At 34.7% G+C, this 19,278-nt stretch overlaps 1 protein-coding gene across 1 annotated transcript in view; it reads right to left on the bottom strand.

The window, feature by feature from the left end:
• STPG2 (sperm tail PG-rich repeat containing 2) overlaps window positions 1-19,278 on the bottom strand; it is a 391,925-nt gene that overhangs the window by 124,907 nt on the left and 247,740 nt on the right. The window contains exon 9 of the mRNA XM_049887070.1: window positions 1,832-1,991. Within this exon, the coding sequence (XP_049743027.1) occupies window positions 1,832-1,991 (160 nt within the window). The remainder of the gene's footprint in view (window positions 1-1,831; window positions 1,992-19,278) is intronic.

Genomic DNA, 19,278 nt, shown 5'->3' with positions numbered 1-19,278 from the left:
TTCTGTGTGTATATATCTATATGCATAATAATACAAAATAATTTTCTCTAAAGTATAAGGAAATTGACATTCAACCCAAAAAGGTCCTATCCATTGGTATTAAAGCAAAACAAAATTATCACTGACCAATAGTAGGGAAAAAAACAGACATGTGGGATTTGTCATCATTCCTTTGAAGTATGACCCACGTTAAGATGCAGGATGGCAAACTTGATGAATTCCTAGTATTAACCAATGTGATAAACTCTTTCATTTAGCAAGCTGGCTATTCTACAGCTGTATTGTGACTTTGATAGTCACTATGTCTTTGACTTCCAAATAGTAACTGTCTTTATAATGAAGATATTCCCCTTTCATCCCAAATTCTTCAGAAGCTAGTGTTGCCTTGACATTAAGAAAAAACATATTTCATATTACAAGATTTTAAACTTCTAAGAAGTTTCAGAGGTTCTGAAAATGATTTTGAAATATTGTCTTATTAATCTTTAATACTCCTGTAAGAGGGAAGTAGGTGGCAAATATTATTTCGGAAAGCTGAAACACATTTAGTGAATTTACTTACCCTAGCCTAAATATTGAAGCAGTCAAGTGTCATACTGCCAATCCTCCCACCTAACTGAAACTCTTATCATACATTTAATCTCTAAGAATTTTTATGGAGAGGAGAGTAAAGATAGAAAAGAAATCTTCAAGAAATATGACGCTCACCATAACCTACTGCAAGAGACCCTGATATGGGTATTTGTTATTTGATTAACTGATTGATTTGTTGATTGTAGTTGTTGGTGGTGACTGTCCTAGTGCTTCAAATAACTTATTTTGCTACACCACTTCTGGGTGATTACATATTGTTTATTTTAATATATGGAAACCTCAGATTTTTCCTATAGTTTTAAAGGACAGTCTCGGCTTACTTGCATTGGTCAGGGACACCTGGAGGAGTTTTAAAACTTCATAACAAAGCTAAAACCTGACCCAATCAAAAATGGTGCAGTAAATCAAGAAAAGAAAATAAGGAAAGTTAAATTTCAGTTTAAAATAGATTTTCAAGTTGGCAGTGTGCCTAATATTTGAAAGACAGTAAAAAACAAAGCAAGCCCCTGTGGATCTCACACTTACGTTCTTATCTGAATGACAGGTTGTATTCTTCTGCTTTGGTTTTTCATTAAAGACTCTGGAAAAAAGAGTTTCTTCCTTCTGTTTCATTTTTCTCTATATTTTCATAAAGGTTCATTACAACACTTTGGTTGTTTAGTGGTAATACATTTATAAGTTACTGTTGAAAATGATTGTTCCTATTCTCTATCTAGTTTTCCTGCCTGAAATAGCACACTTAGTGCTTTATCTTGGTTACCAAGGAAAGTTATTGCATTCCGCTTTAGACCAAGAACACTACTGCTAACAGCTAAAACAATCCCAACTTTAAAAAATAAAAATTGGTTTTCAAAAATTTAAACCCCAAAGTAACTGTTTACCTATTTATATAGTTGCATACTTGAAACTTGAGAAAAATAAAAATTTTCCATGAAACTGACATGACACGTATCTTTTAAATGACTGGTTTTCTCCTATAGCAACACTAGTATATGAAGAGGGGTTTTCCACCCTGAATAGAATGCTACATGACTTTTTTAGCTTTGGTGAAATTAGGAAACATAAAGCCCCACACACGTCTTACATTTGGGGAAAAAAAAGTCTTAAAATTTTCAGTTTTTGTCCTACACACCTAAAAGAGAAATGGTAAAATATAAATGTGTGTTTACAACTGTCTGTTTTAATATATGGAAACCTTGGATTTTCCCCATAGTTTTAAAGGACAGTCTACACTTACCTGGCCCAGCTGTCATTTTTTCCCAGCACCGAGGAGTTCCACTAAGAAAGGAAGACTGTTTTCTCTTAGCCACCAAACTACGGGGTGGCATGTATTTTTGTTTACCCTGTGACATGTCATATGATTTTTGAACATCATAGCTGCCTGGTGGTGGAATACCCTGAAAAAAATTCAAATAGATAAGCATAAATACATCTTATATAGAAAATGTTCTAGAAGATACTGGATAGATGTTTACATTAACCAATGGTGTAAGTAAAATATATAAAAACACTCTGGTTAATCTTTTTAAAATAGAAACTTAAAAGAGGGTCGCCAAATCTGTGCCCTTCTAATAAAAGTATAAATCCACTTGTCAAAAAATAGTTAAAATAAACATAAAATCCATGTTCTAGCAAAATATTACCCTTCACAATATAGATCAAACTCTCATTTTCAAATTTAATAATATACATCAAATTTCATACAGGAACGACAGCAATGATTATTTGCTTCCATAAGCAGCAAAACTATTCCAGTTTGACTGTTCTATGTAAGTACACTTAACTTATTCTACAAAATAATTGTTTATTTCATTTTAAATAGATTCCAATTAAGTTAAAAGGCTTTCCCTTTCATTATTTATGGTTCTTTACATAATCTGCAGTTATATTAACATTTTTAATCAACATGAACCAATATGGATATTAATAATTACAATAATAATTCTAAACTAAATTAAATACAAAATACCATATATTTGTTGTACAACTAATCCCTTAAACCACTAGCTAATTATCTCAATTAAATTTTTAAAACTCATTGTCCTCAAATTTATGTTAAATATAATATAATCCATTCTTTCAAAATCTATTCATTTCTATTATGCATAAAACCCAAAACTACTTAGATTTTAGTTATTTTCTCGTTGGCAGGATAGCGTGGCTCAGTATGAACTCTTAGCACTATGCCTCCTAGGCTTCCAATATCTGTTGCTTATTACCTGTATGCTTGGTCAAGCCACTTAACATCCCTGATCCTCAATTTCCTCATTTGTGCTGCTGTTGTTGTTAGTTGCCATTGAGCCCATTCTGACTCATGGCAACTGTCTTAGTTATCCAGTGCTGCTGTAACAGAAATACCACAACTGGATGTCTTTAACAAACAGAAAATTATTCTCTCACAGTCTGGGAGGCTAGAAATCCAGATTCAGGGCACCAGCTCCAGGGGAAGACTTTCTCTCTCTGTTGGCTCTGTGGGGACGTCCTTTTCATCAATCTTCCCCTGGTTGAACAGCTTCTCAGCACAGGGACCCAGGGTCCAAAGGACACACTCTGCTCCTGGCACTACTTTCTTGGTAGTGTGAGGTTCCCCTGTTTCTCTGCTTGCTTCTCCCTTTTATATCTCAAAAGAGACTGACTCAAGATACAACCTAATCTTGTAGATTCAGTCCTGCCTCATTAACATCATAAAGGTAGGATTTACAACACACAGGATAATCATATCAGATGGCAAAATGGTGGACAATCACACAATACTGGGAATTATGGCCTAGCCAAGTTGACATACAGTTTTGGAGGACACAATTCAATCCATAACCATGACCCTCATCTATAAAGTGGGAGAAATAATAGCATTTATGTCATAAGGTTGTTGTGAGGATTAAATGAGTTAATACATATAAAATACTTAGATTGGGACCTGATTCTATGAAAAGTGTTAGCTAATCTTACTAGTCTATAAAAGCAAAATGCAAAAACCAGGTTGAACATCAGAGCAATAGATAAATTTGGGTGCTGAGAAAGCATGCTTTTGAAGTTCCTCTAGGAGTTATACTTTATAAAACAGACTTTCTGCTGTTTCTCACATCCATAGGCCATCAATACTATTTTCCACTTCCAAAAAATCACTAATTACGGTAAGAGTACTGATCATGACTAGCACAGGTGGTTCTTACATGAGATTCCACATTTCAACTAAGAAATGACAACATCTGTTTTCTTCTTGCCTTCATTAAGAGTATATACACATATATAGTAAGGGTATGCTGGATAAGTAAAATAGTGGCAGTAGTTCCATAGATGACATATGTATCTTTTTAGGCTGTTTCTGTGGTATGTGAAAGGAAGTGGAAGAGATGGCAAAAGCATAAAGAAATAATGAGTATACAATATGCTCAGAGCACCATGGAAAGCTTTGTGAAGATCCTGATTATCCATACTATAAATATTAATTTTGTTATCAGGAGTTATTATTGTTCCTGCTTCCCTTAACATACTGCCCAGTATCACCACGAGCACCTAGACTACAAATGATTGATGGATTTGGTTACCGCCACACAGGAATCTTTTTTTTTTTTTTTTAATGCCCGGCAACAAAGATAAGAAACTGCATCAGTGATGACTTTTCTTCAATAGTAGCTTGTTCCTGCTTATGAAAACTTACCAGGTTCACTGCCTTACTTCCAATAGATTCATTGGCTCCTCTATCAAATGAATATGGACTACCCTTGTACCCTTGTCCATGACCTCCTCTTGTTATAGCATAGTTATGCTTCCATGGAAGCTTATTCCCTGCTTGTCTATTGATGTTCCTTTTCTCTTCTCATTCTCTTCAATTCTCATTTTATCTGACCAAGAGATTAATATTTCAAGTAAATAGTCTATACTAGTAATTAGTAAGACAAATCTGAACCGGTTAAGTAAAAATACTAATCAGATCTTTAAAAGAAAAACTCCTGGTATTTTAAGCTCTAGTCTTTAACATAGTAGCATAACTTAAACAATACCTATCCAAAGTACCCTAAATGAGGAGTACCAACCAGTTCAGGGAAAAATAGCGTATTTGGACAGGATCATCAAATCTCTGTTGATGATCCTTTATAAATGATAGAAAATGGGAACACATGGCACATGCAGAATGGATATAATAGACATTTCTCATGATTTTATGTTTTAATCCGAATACTTGAATCCCTTCCTGTGTTTGGAAAATTCCACATGTTGTGCAGTGGAATCTGGGTCCCAGTATAAAAGTTAAAATGCCTGATTCTCATCTTTCTGGCCGCATTTTCAGTTAGGACATGCATCTAGGTCATAGACCTCAACTTCCATCTTTGAACTAGAAGTTAATTATTCAAAGGAACAGAGCCTCAAAAATTCCATTCTAGTGAGGGAACTGGCAGTGCTGCCAGCTATGTCTAGTTCCCAGAGGCAGAAGTGGGAAGACCATCTGAAAGCGGCAATTAGAGACTCAGGTAAAATGTCAGAAAAACATCAGATGAAATAAAAGCTATGCCTCAATGCAAATTAAAAATAAGACTGAAGTGTCCTGATTTTCTCAGCTGGAAAACAAGGACCCCACCTGAAAAGAATATAGTCCCAGAATTAAAATAATTAATACATGCAAAATTCTTAGAAGGGTATCTGAAATATAATAAGCACTAGTATGTATTACTATCACATTATCCTCATCAGTATTGTCTTTAGTATTATAATTTTTATTAGGTGTAGGGCTATATGAAACCCTCATGGTATCTCCTTTGCCAGAATAAAGATATCGACTAGATCTTAAAAGAAAAACCCCTAGTATTTTAAGCACTAGTATTTAACAAACAAAAAAAATAAATCAAAAGTTGTTAAGTTGTTGGGAATCACGTGAAGACAGTGTCCAAACAGTTAAAAAAAAAAAATCTCCAGCTTCAAAGGCTGGCAGGTGAGGCTGCTTGTATTTTGTCAAAACCATTTCCTCTCCTTTGTGATTTTATTCAATCTTGTCAAGCAAAAAAGGACCCTGCAAAATTCCCATGCCCAGTGCCTCTGCACTGTTCTTGTTGTTAGGTGCCATCAAGTCAGTTCTGACTCATAGCCATCCAACGTTCAACAGAAGGAAACACTGCCTGGTCCTGCACCATCCTCACTATCGTTGTTACGCTTGAGCACACTGTTGCAGCCACTATAGCAATTCATCTCATTCAGGGTCTTCCTCTTTCTCGCTGACCCTCTACTTTACCAAGTATGATGTCCTTCTCCCAGGACTGGTCCCTCCTGATACCATGTCCAAAGTATATGTGAGATGTAGGCTCGCCATCCTTGCTTCTAAGGAGCACTCTGGCTGTACTTCTTCCAAGACAGATTTGTTTGTTCTTCTGGCAGTCCATGTTTATATTCAATATTCTTCACCAGCACCATAATTCTAAGGCATCAATTCTTCTTCAGTCTTCCTTATTCACTGCCCAGCTTTCACACGCATATGAGGCAACTGAAAATCCCATGGCTTGGGTCAGGCGCATCTTAGTCCTCAAAGTGATGTATTTGCTTTTGAACACTTTAAAAAAGTCCTTTGTAGGAGATTTGCCCAACGCAATGCATCATTTGATTTTTTGACTGCTGCTTCCATAGGCATTGATTGTGGATCCGCCTCTGTGTTTACCCAATTAAAACTCAAGCTTAGCTAACCTTTAGCCCTAGAAACCACCTCCTGACTATATCTAAATTCACAATTTTTACCATCCTTGCTCCCTGATATTTAGACATGTGAAATTTCATGTTCCTCTGATCTTGGATGTGTGAAACTGCACATGTGCTATGATTTTCCAAAATTTTTTTATCCAAATACCCACTATAAGCCCCTCAGTCCCAGCAGGAAATGGAATATTCCATTCCTGAGGTGTCTCCCATACTGCAGTGTGTTGCAAATAAAGATTGAACCTAAGTTTTAGTCTCAGAATAAATTTTTTTCTTTTATCATTCTATGGTAAAAGATCTGGGAATGTCACTATTTCATTTTCATTTGTTGATGATAGCTTCAGTGGATATAAAACTCTTGGTTGGTTTTTTTCTCACTTTTAGCATTTTGAATATGTCACTCATTAATTTCTGGCCTCCATTGTTTCTGATAAGTCCACAGTTAATCATATTTTTATGTAATAAGTTGTTTTTCCTTGCTACTTTCAAGGTTTTCTGTTTGTCCTTTGCCTGTCTGCACATTAACTAATGTGCCTAAATGAGGTTGTCTTTATATTTATCATACTTGGAGACTATGATGTGTCTAAGTGTGATTCTCTTTATGTTTATACTTGGCATTCATTGAGCTTCCTGGATCTACAGGTTGTTTTTCATTAAATGTGGAAAGTTTTCAGCTATTATTTCTTCAAATATTTTTTCTGTCCCTTTTTTTCACATTTGTCCTTCTGGAACTTCCATTATACATATGTTGGAATACCTGTCATTGACCCACAAATCTCAGAAACTGCTACTTGTTGTTTAACCTTTTTTTTCTCTCTGTTTTCCATATTCAATGATTTATATTGATTCAAGAGAAATTGAATTCTATTAGCTCAATGTTCCGGTCTTCTGTCGTATCAAGTCTGCCATTGTGTCTAGCTGGTAAATTTTTTATATAAGTTATAGAACTTTATAACTCTAGAATTCTTTTTGGTTTTATATTTGTTTGCTTCTATTTCTCTATTGAGATTCCCTGTTTATTGATTCACCACCAGCATATTTTCCTTAATTATTTAAACATAAATCCTATTAACTCTTTGAACATATTTATAATAGCTGATGTGAAGTCTTATTATGCGAAATACAGTGTATGATCTGAACCACAGTAAGTCTCTATTGACTGTTTTTATTTTTCCTAGATATGTATCATACTTACCTGTTTCTTTGTATATCTAGTAAGCGTTAGTTAAATACTGAACCCTTTAGAGAATATAGCAATCCTGCATACTGTTTTCTTTTCTTTTTTTTTTTGGTTGTTTAAGTTTTCAAATTTATTAAGAACATCAATTGTCTATTTACTGCCTCCATAATCTATAGATATGTCCTCCTTTTCATTCTTGATATGCGTTATTTATGCCATTTCTGTTTTTTCTTGATCAGCAACAACACAGGGTTGTCATTTCCGTTTACATTTTCAAAGAGCCAACATGCGGCTTTGATATTTCTACCTACTATATTTTTGTAATATTTAATTAATTTTATTTTGATTAATTTATTCTACTTTATGCTTATCTTTACTGTCGAATTTGTCTGTTTATCCAGTAGTGATGTCAATATTTGCTTTACATATATCTGGAACTTTGCTTTACATATATCTGGAACTGTGCATACAAATTTAACATTACTATATTATCCTGGTAAATTTAACCTTTTAAAAACATTGAATGATTGCTTATTTCTAAATTATTTTTTCTCAATCTATTTTATCTGGAACTAAAACAGCTACTCCAGGATTTCCACCAATGAGTAGGTTTTTGTAAACCTCTGTACCAACTTTAAAAAAGGATATTGTTTTAAAAATAATTATTGTAAAAATATCAGAGATATGTGGAAGCAAAAAGGGTTTTATGTACTAAACTCTAGAAATGGAAGAGTCTTTCCTATGTGAGTGGAAATCCTGAGATGTTTTCCTCCCTATGAATATTTATCAAGTCTGGGGAAGGGCTAAATATTGGGTTTGTCATAAACAAACAGGTTCACATAAGGGAGAGAGAATTTAGTGGAGCTTTTGAAGCCCACAAAGTCTAACATGAGTGACTGAAGACTAGGGAAGTCTAATCTCATTAATCGTTCTTTAAATATGGAGTATTTGCTGAGTCCTGATGTGGTCCAAAAGGTAAAAGGCTTGGCTGAAAAAACACAGTAATATCTAATGTGAGTCAAAGTCGCCCTAGAGCAAGGACTGGAAACAAATACAAATCTTTTCCTCAAGATATTTGCCTAATTTTGCACCTGAATGGGGTAGGAAACTAAAGTGTGAAGACAAAAACTTCTGTAGGGTAGAACTTGAAGGAAGGAGGAGAAAGAGATCTCCCAGATCTCAGCCAAAAACCCAGAAAGGCAACATGAAAAAGGGTGCTGGGCCACAATGGCAGAGTGGAAGCAGGCACTTGGGGTACAAGCTTTCACAAGAAGGATATACAACAAGTCTAAAAGCAGTAACTATATGACAGAAATTCACGCAATACACATGAATTAAAATTCTGGGCAATTAAACCAGGCCACTTTTCTCTTTCAAGTTATGAAATAAATATTCTTCCATTTTTGTTTCCAATTAAAATTTTATTATAATATTTATATTTATTTTATCATGTATATAGTCTATATGGAAACCCTGGTGGAGTACTGATTAAGAGTTCGGCTACTAGCCAAAAGGTCAGCAGTTCAAATCTACCAGGTACTCCTTGGAAACCATATGGACAGTTCTGTAGGGTTGCTATGAGTCCTGTAGGGTTGCTATGAGTCCTGCAGGGTTGCTGTGAGTCAGAATTGGTCAACAGCAATGGGTTTTTGGTTTTATAATTTATATATTTTTTTTATTACATTAGCTATCCTAATATGCTATAATAAAAATCACTATGATTTGGGTAAAAATGAACTTGAACAATGTTTTTGGTAAATTTGTTCTAGCTATGATTTCATAGCTAGGTATATTCTACTCTAAAATTTTATTTTAAAATTCCAAATATATAATTATAAAAGACTCAGAACTTATTTTACATTGAAGCTTTCATATCAGTGAGGTGACTTAAGAAGACTTCAAACTTTTAGTTAAAGCTCAATCAACATCTTTAATCAAGTATTATATACCAAATACCCGCTGCCGTCAAGTCTATTCTGACTCATAGCAACCCTATGGGACAGCGTAGAACTGCACCATAGAGTTTCCAAGGAGCGCCTGGCGGATTTGAACTGCCGACCTCTTGGTTAGCAGCTGTAGCACTTAACCACTATGCCACCAGGGTTTCCAAGTATTATATATGGTGAAAAAAGTTAAAGGCTCTAAGTACGGTGAAGTTTGCCTGACTATGCAGAAAACTTTCATTAAAGCAATTTAGCAGTGTGCTTATTTTTGTCACTAAATTTTGTCTTTACAGAGAAGATAAGCATTGCAAATGATAATCAAATTATCTGTTTTTCACATTGAAAACTATAATTACAAACATCTTGTTCTTGTCATTTTTCAAACATTCCATATTTATCATTCCAAACATATACCTCTTGAAATATATAACTTAGCAAAGAATAAGCATTCAAAATATTTAATATAGATATGAAATTATAAAGTTAAGTGATAGGTACAAATAGAAAATATTGATTTTATTTCCTTATTCTCTTAGCATATGAAAAAGACCCTTTATACTAATGCGATTTTATGAAAGGAACTAAAATTGTCAGATATACTCTGATACTTCAAGGCTCAGTAAAGAATAATAAAAAGTACTGGTTGATGAAATCATGTAAGCAATAAAACCTTCGACTGCACCTAGTTTCTACATATTATACAATTTACACTGATATTACAAATTTCCATTTGTTAATCAGACATGTTCACTTCATTATCCTCAGCCCATTGCCAACAAGTTGATTCCCCCTCATAGTAACCCTACAGGACAGAGTAGAACAGCCTCATAAGGTTTCCAAGAAGTGGCTGGTGGATTTGAAATGCCAGCCTTCTGGTTAGCAGCATAACTCTTAACCACTACACCACTGGGGCTCCTCAGATAACCTCAAAATAAAACTCATCTCTTACCCCAACCACCCAAGCATCTATCCTTCCTCATCTACCTATAACAATCTCTTATTTAGCCAGGCTTGAAATTACAAAAGTGGCTTTTACTTCTCTTCACCTTTCTCGCCCATGTTGAATTGGTTACATTCATTGTAACCTAACTCAAACTTATCCCTTTCTTTCCTTTACTACCAAAAAGATTCTGATATGGGCTCTAAAATACTTACTACCTAACAACGATACTAGCTGCCTCTTTAACCTCTAGCTTCTCCAATCCCAAATCACCTATATCCAGGTAACAAATAAGTTATTGTACTAAAATATAAACCCGCTCAAATCTCTCATTGACTCTCCGGTGCCCGTGGGAAAAATGTTCAGACAACTCCAAGTGGCATTCAAAGCCTTTTTTCCTCCTCATTTTGGAGGCATATTTACAATTGTAAAACCTATTCAAGTAGAACCTCCTCCATGATGTATTCTTGATCGCCCCAGCTAGAAGTAATGTCCCTCGCTTACAAACATACTACATTTATTTGAACACTTATTTCCTTCTTTGTCAACACAAAAGCAGAAAAAGAGGACAAAGCTGCCCGATAAGAAGGAAGACAAGGTTCCCTCAGACAAGATTCTATTTATGCCGGAGATATGCAGATTAATTTTTTCTCTTATTCTCCAAATAAAAGAAAACTGGCAGTAGGAACCCTGGAGCAGGAGGCTTCACAATATCATTAGGCTTAGAGGCCTTTTCATGCTTTCTGCTGTACCATATTTAGATTGTGACCCTCATCCTTATGATCTCAAAAAAATAGCCATAGCTCCTGCCATAATAGTCTCATTTCCAAAATGAAGAAGGAGAAGGTAAAAGACAAAAACTGTGTGTAACAGCTGAAACTGCCTCCTCTCAGGAATTTCCTGGAAGCCCAGTCCAGTGGCTTCTACTTTCATCACATTGATGAAAACTGTGTCAAATAAACACCTACAGCTATCAAGAAAGCTGAAAACAAGAATCCGTTTTACCTGGGCACATGGTTCTCCTAAATAAAATTGGATTCTGTTAGTAAAGAAGGAAGAGAGAATGAATGTGGTGTAGACATCTATTAATCTTAGTCATAGTGACTCTAGGCTTTGAGGGCATTAGCGCTGCAAAAATGGAACTTGCCTCTTTCCTTGGCTATTAGACAGTATATTGGACTACCTTTGTCAAAAATTGTCTAATTCTTGCTCATCCTTTGAATTTCAAATCTTCCCTGAATCTATTAACTGTCAGGTCTCCTGTGATACGTTCTCAGGGTACATAGCTCTTAAGTTCATGATAGTTGTTACACCTGGCAATTAAACAAGTCTGTTTGTTTAATATCTTTCCTCTCCATAGGAATATAAGCACCTTAAGGGCTTAGAAGACTTCTGTTTGGGTCACCACTTTATCCCCAGTGATGACAAGTTCCTTGTATATGGTAAGCAATCAATGAATATTTTCTAATTAATAAAGTAATAAATAAGTAAATTAGTTTATCAGCATTTATATACCTTGAAGTCTTCCCTCCCATATTTTGCCTTATCACTGAGTTCCCCCGTAACAACAGTGTAAACATTATGTCTTGTAAGTATTTTTAAGCCCTACAGTGCTTAAATTTGCCTCACATGTAAGCACTTCTATATTAAGTGTTTGTTGTATAATGACTGTGCAAGTACTGCTTTCCCAAACATATTCCTGTTTCTAATAAAGGTAGAAATAATTTATAATCTCAGCAATGATGTGAAAGTATGGATATGCCCATTCAAACTTTGATTAAGAACTTTCACAAAATCATTATAATGTGTCTCCAGATAGTTAAATGTGATTAATATTTTATGTGAAATGCATTTCTTTGTTCTTGCTATCAAAAACATAGATTTTTACTTCTGATGCTTGTGCCTTTCATGACCACCTTTGACACTGGTTTCAAAGAAAAAGTGTATATCTCAGCAGATTAAAATAAAGTACATGAGCAGAAATAGCCTGTATAACCTTGGTCTTCCTGAAAATGCTAATGCTACTGAGACAGAAAAAGTCAGCTAAAAAAAAAAGTATACATTATCACCAACTATAACAGGTGTAACTGATGAGCTATCATTTTTTCAGAGTTTTAACAAATCTGTACAAATCCACAAATTAATTTATTTAAGTTGAATATAGAAAGGAGGAAAGTTAATGCGATTCTAAAAAAAAAAAAAAAGTATGTGTGTGCGGGGGGGGGGGGGGGCGGGCGGCGAGGGGAGGGACATAATTGCTCCCAGAGCCAACTGGATATATTTGGATAAACCCAGACCCAGTGCCGTCGAATAATATATTAAAAATATTTTTTATAAACTTAGAAGTAAATTTTGAATGTGGGATGTATGAATTAAGGGTGTGTTACTTCGGGACTCTGAATGCTTGACTTTAAATAGCGTGGTGTGTTGTAAAATTGTTCATTAACCCTAGAGAAATGTCCAGATCGATTTGTTATGTCAAAAGTTTTAAAAATCAAATGGCCCTTATCGTCATCTACTTATATTCAGTATGACAAAAACTACCCCTTGTAATAAAAACAGGTATCATTTCAAGATAGCGCTACTGAAAAATCACAGAATTTGAAGTCAGAATTCTTGGATTATATACATAGCCTCATTATGAGCCTTAAGAAGGCCCTCAAAGACCTTTCCTCATTCATTCACTTCCCTTTCGTCATGATGGGTGCTGATTATCACGTTCAGAGGGATCTGGTGGGCCACTGTGCAGGAGGTGTGGTCTGTCTCTGTTCTCATCCTCTTGTAAGACTGGCAGTGAGATAAATCCTATAACTATTCATTTGTGGAAGCTCCTCTGCTCCAGGAAAGCTAGGTGAGGGCAGTATGATCCAATTTTGCTTTTATAAGCTATAAATATCTTAGCATATTAAAAAAAAAATAACTATGCTTATATCAGCACAGAGAATAGTAGAGGTAATAACAGGGAGTAATAAATTGTGGAAAAGGTAAAGACGGAGGAAAAATAACTATGCTTATATCAGCACAGAGAATAGTAGAGGTAATAACAGGGAGTAATAAATTGTGGAAAAGGTAAAGACGGAGGAAAGAAAACATGTGATTATGACAAAGGAGTACAGTACAACAGGAAAAAAACGTTGTCGAGAGAGAGAGGTGCAGAACCCTGGTAATGTTAATCATACCCCAAAAATAACTGTCCTTTCCATTTTATGACACACAGCAAAATTCAAGCGCATTTGGAATGTAGGAAACCTAATTATTCTCCCGAAATGTTCTTATAAATATCTTTTCTGATGAATGAAATATATTTTAACTATGCCATCTTCTTCCATATTTATAGTGCTTACGTGACACTAAAGAACTATGCAAGTTGGCTTATCGTTGATGCCAAATTTAATAGGACATTTCTTAGTGACAATATCTGTTGATTGATAGGTAAAGAAATAAACCAAGCAGAATAAAACATTAGATGAAATAGTTTCAAGAGTGTTATTACTGTTTTCCAGAGTCATACACAGAGATTTACAGCAATCTAAAAACATCATATCTTTAACTTTATAAGGAATCAAGAAAATTATCATCTAAGATAAAAATGTTAATATCCTTACTTCTTCCTTTCCCTTCTTTAGAAGAATTTGGTATACTATTTTGTCTGTACTATAAACAAAATGCTATTTAAATGATATTGCTTTAAAAAACTACACTATTTTATTATTGGACTATTATCCTATTGTCATGGATCAAATTGTGTCCCCCAAAAATATGTTTCAACTTGGCTAAGTCATGATTCGTAATAGTATTTGGTTGTCCTTCATTTTTGTGATCTGATGTAATTTTCCTATGTGCTGTAAATCCCAACCTTTATGATGTTAATGAGGTAGGATTAGAGGCAGTTATGTAAATGTGGCAGGATATAATCCACAGGATTAGGTTGTATCTTGAGTCAAGCTCTTTTGACATATAAAAGAAAGAAGACAGCAGAGGGGAGAGGGACCTCATTACTACCAAGCAAAAAGAGCCAGGAGTGGAGTGTGTCCCTTGGACCTGTGGTCTCTGTGCTGAGAAGCTTCTAGACCAGGGGAAGATTGATGATAAGGACCACCCCCCAGAGCCAACAGAGAGAAAACTTTCCCCTGAAGCTGGCACCCTGAATTTGGACTTCTAGCCTCCTAGACTGTGAGAGAATAAATTTTTCCTTGTTAAAACCATTCATCTGTGATATTTCTGTTATAGCAGCACCATATAACTAAGACACCTATCAACAAAAATTCACTGTGTCTTTACGAAGTACTGGTATTAGTGTTCAATAGTAGTAAAGGTAATGAACTCTGAAAGTATTTCCTGGGTTCAAGCCCTGGTTCAGCTTTTTACTAGTCATATGATCAGTGGAAAATCACATCTCTCAGTTTTCTCATTCATAAAATGCGTAAAACAACAACAGTTACTACCTCCTAGAATTTCTGTGAGAATTAAATGAGGTACTTTTTTTTTTTTTTATATGAGGAGCACTCAGAATAGTGCCAGGCACATATGTGAGCACTACTTAAATTTTAACTATTATTATACTTCATTATAATTTTAAGTCTGGTATTTGATTTTTTTCCAAAAAACTACCACATCTGGATATACAATTTAGTCATTCTTAAATGTCAGAAATAGTTTTAGAACATGCAATTTAAAAAATATATCTGCTTCAAATGACAAAATGCACAAATACTGACATGAAATTGTAACATGAGTATCTGTCAAATGTAACAAACTTTATTAGACATGAAATTCAGTAGAAAGGCCTCTATCATTTACTAACATTATTGAAGAAATGTCATGCTAAAAAATTATTTTAACTTTTTTCTATGCATTTTGGAAGGAATGAATTAATTCTTTTTGGTATTATTTATGGAACAATTTCAAAATGTCTTTGTTATAGTTATCAAGAATCTATAATTCAGTATATTAAAGAAAATGTAAATTTTCTAATTCCCAGTTTCTGGTTTTATAAAATTAAAAACACAAATACTGTCAAAACCTTAAAGATACAAACTACCTTCAGAAAAGGAGATTTCTGACTTGTAAAATGATAGTCTGTGTTAATAGTTGTATAATAAAAAGGGAAAGTGAATTTAGCATGCTAAGACAAGTGTGAGAGAAAGAAAGAAAACCACATGGCTTCAGTTGCGAAAGGCATCTAACCCACATCTCTCATGAAGCTTCTCCAAATTTACAGAAAACTCACAGCAAATACAAAAAAGAGAGAAAAACACAATAAAATAAAAGTAAAATAAAATGAGCAAAAAATCCAACGAACCAAAAGTGGGGAGGAATTTCTAATAATTTAAGACTTATAGTCCTGAATTGAAAACAAAATTGGTGTAAAATATTTGGTTTGTTTTCCTGAAATAGATAATCTGGGTGATACAGACCTTAGTTAGAACAGCTAGCATAAAATGAGAGAAGAGACACTACATCCTACCTATGCTGTCTGTTCCTGATTCAGAGACCTAGCTAAAATCTGTATCACTCAGATTACTGGGTAACTGACCCTATAATCTGGTGCAAATGCTTAACATGCTCAGCTGCTAACTGAAAGGTCAGAAGTTCAAATCCATCCAGAGGCATCTTGAAAGAAAGGTCTCATAATCTATTCCAAAAGGTCAAAACTATTGATAACCCTACAGAGCACAGTCCTACTCTGACACACACGGAGTCCTGAGTCAGAATCTACTCAACGGCAACTGGACTTGGCCTCTTTATGTATGATCTTTGGTTCATTCAGGCATTGGTCTCTTTTCCCTCCCATCTCTACACTTCTACATTTTAAATAATATGCTCATTGTAAAAATTTGAAAGTTTCAGAAGAATCTAAAGTAAAAAATAAAGTTCTACTCCCACGAACATTTATCAAAGGTTAACCAAAACCAGAAAGGTTTTTTTTATAACCTGTATTATTCTTTATTACTTTAACCAGCCTTTACTGGTAAACGTCTAATTCATTCGCAGTTTTGAATTGTTATAAACATTGACATAGTAAATTAAAACATATGTATATTACATATACTTCTATACAACAGTCAGTAAGATAAATTCCTGGAATACTGAATTGTTAAGAAAAGGGTTATGTGCAATTTAACTTGGTTAAAATTGCTGACTAGGTTCAGAAAGGTTTTATCAATTTAAACTCCACATACAATATGTTGATTTCCCCTACCGGTGATGAGACTGAGCATTACTTTTTTTTTAAATCTTCTAACCAAAGCAAAAATATATATTTCCTCTTTGTTTTAATTTACATTGTTTTTTTTATTTTAAGTGAACTCGATCAACTTTTCAGGTATTTATTAGCTCATCTATAGCTCATTTTCTAATTGAGTTCATCTTTTTTGTTTCTTGTTTTCTAACTTCCTATTCTATGTTAAAGAAAATAGACTTTGTCTTCTATAAGTTTTCAAAATATCATTTCTAATTTATAATTTGCCCTTTGACTTTGTTTACAACATTTGTTTTATGGTTTGGAAATTGTTTATTTTTGGTAAGGTGGTTAGATGTATTTTTATTGTAATTTTGCTAAAGAGAAATGTTTAACTTTTTGAAGTCACATTTACCTGACGTTTCCATTATGGCTTCTCTGTTTCATACTTTGTTCAAAAGTCTTTCTTCAATCACAGATTATTTTTAAATCCAGATTTTTATTTTAACATTTAAATACTAAATTCATTAAAAATTTGTGTTACAAGAAGAGCAATCAACTTATATTCATGTAATTATTTGAAACCTGCAACTCTCAGATAATAGAAGTGACCAATAGGAACAGGAGAAGCAGCCACAGAGCTGCATTCTAGGAGGAACTGTCACAAATACTACAGGCAGGGATAGAGAGAAAATACTGTGAAAACAGCACTTAATAAACACTATAGTATTTCATGAAGTCCATGTGTTCAAAGTACCAGATAAATAGGTCTATAGGGAGTGGGGGATTTAATCCAGTAGAGTTTTCTCCAGAGGAATGCCCAAACCAAACCAAACCCATTGCCACTGAGTCTATTCTGATTATGGCAACCTTATAGGACAGAGTAGAATTGCCCTGTAGGATGTCCAAGGCTGTAAATCTTTACGGAAGCAGACTGCCACATCTTTACCCAACGAGGGGCTGGCGGGTTTGAACTGCAGACCTTTTGGTTAGCAGCCGAGCACTTAATTAGTGTGCCACCAGGGCTCCTGAGGAATACCTACTAGAAAATAAAAATCAGTCAAGGATATGTACAAATGTACTTGAAGAGCAGCTATAGATTAGATGGTAAAATTGGATGATCAACTCTCACTCAAGTCAATAGAGAATAGGGTTGGGAGAAAGCCACACAAAGGATCTGAATAGACATTTCACCAAAGAGGATATTCAAATGGTCAACAAGCATAGGAAAAGATACTCAACATCATTAGCCATTTAACCAAAAACCAAACCCACTGCCATCGAATTGATTCTGACTCATATCGACCTTTTAGGACACAGTACAACTGCCCCATAGGATTTCTAAGGAGCAGTTGGCGGATTCAAACTGCCAACTTTTTGATTAGCAGCTGAGCTCTTAGCCACCATGCTACCAGGGCCAAAAGGTGGAAGCAACTCAAACACTCATCAACAGATAAACAAAATGTGGTATGTACATTAAAAAAACTTTTTAATGTAACACCAAAAACACAGGAAAATATTAGCCCAAAAAACTAAAGGTCCACATAAACAAGAGACTCCATCAACCTGAGACCAGAAGAACCAGATGGTGCCCAGTTACCACCAATGACCACCCTGACAGCGAACACAATAGAAAGTCCCAGACAGAGTAGGAGAAAAGCGCTGAGGAGAACTTAAATTCATGTAAAAAGACCAGACTTAATGGTCTGACAGAGACTAGAGGAACCCCGAAACTGTGGCCCCCAGATACTCTGTTAACCCAGAACTAAAACCATTCCCAAAGCCCACTCTTCAGACAAAGATTACACAAGACTATAAAACAAAAAATAACACATGTGAGCAGTGTGCTTCTTAGTTCAATGAGCTACACAACACCAAATGGGTGTCTCCAGGCTGGAGGCAGGGTGAGAAGTCAGAAGAGACAGGAATTGTTTGAATGGACGTGGGGAACGCAGGTTGGAAAGGGAGAGTGTGCTGTCACATTGTGGAGATTACAACCAATGTCACAAAACAATATGTGTATAAATTTTTGTATGAGAAATTAACTTGAGCTGTAAACTTCCACCTAAAGCACAGTAAAAAAGGACAAATATTATATGATCTTATTAATACGAAGTACACAAAATAGGTAAATATAGAGATCAGAGTTTAATAGTCATTACCAAGGGCAGAAGGGAGGGGAAATGGGGGAAATTGTTGTTTAGGAGGCATTGAGTTTTCGTTTATGGGGATGGAAAATTTGGCAAAGGACTTTGGTGATGACTGCACAACATGATTAATATAACCGATCTCACTGAATCATATATGTGAAAAATGTTGACTAAGCAAGTGTGTTTTACACATATGCATATATATTATATATATGTATTACAACAATTAAAAAGTAAAACTATTAAAAGAAGAAAGCCACAAACCCTAAATAGTAATATCAGAGTAGCAAGCATTTGAAATGTTTCTGATTATCTCATAACTATAAATTCTAAAAGCAAAACATTCTAAATGAAAATAAATTTGCATGGGTGTGAGGGTACCCGGCATTACTTTGTATTCCTTGTTTCATTACATGACACTAAAATTTCAGATGAATTTTTTTTTTTTTTTTTAATATTAGTTCAAAACACAAATTGTCTATTCTAAAGCTCTTGGTCATTTGAAAACCCTGGTGGCATAGTAGTTAAGAGCTACGGCTGTTAATGAAAAGGTCAGCCGTTCAAATCCACCAGGTGCTCCCTGGAAATCCTAGAGGGCAACACGAAAT

The sequence above is a fragment of the Elephas maximus genome, chromosome 5 (genome assembly GCF_024166365.1).
Source record: "Elephas maximus indicus isolate mEleMax1 chromosome 5, mEleMax1 primary haplotype, whole genome shotgun sequence".
In the NCBI taxonomy this organism is placed as follows: Eukaryota; Metazoa; Chordata; class Mammalia; order Proboscidea; family Elephantidae; genus Elephas; species Elephas maximus.
This window is presented reverse-complemented; position numbering and strand designations above follow the sequence as displayed.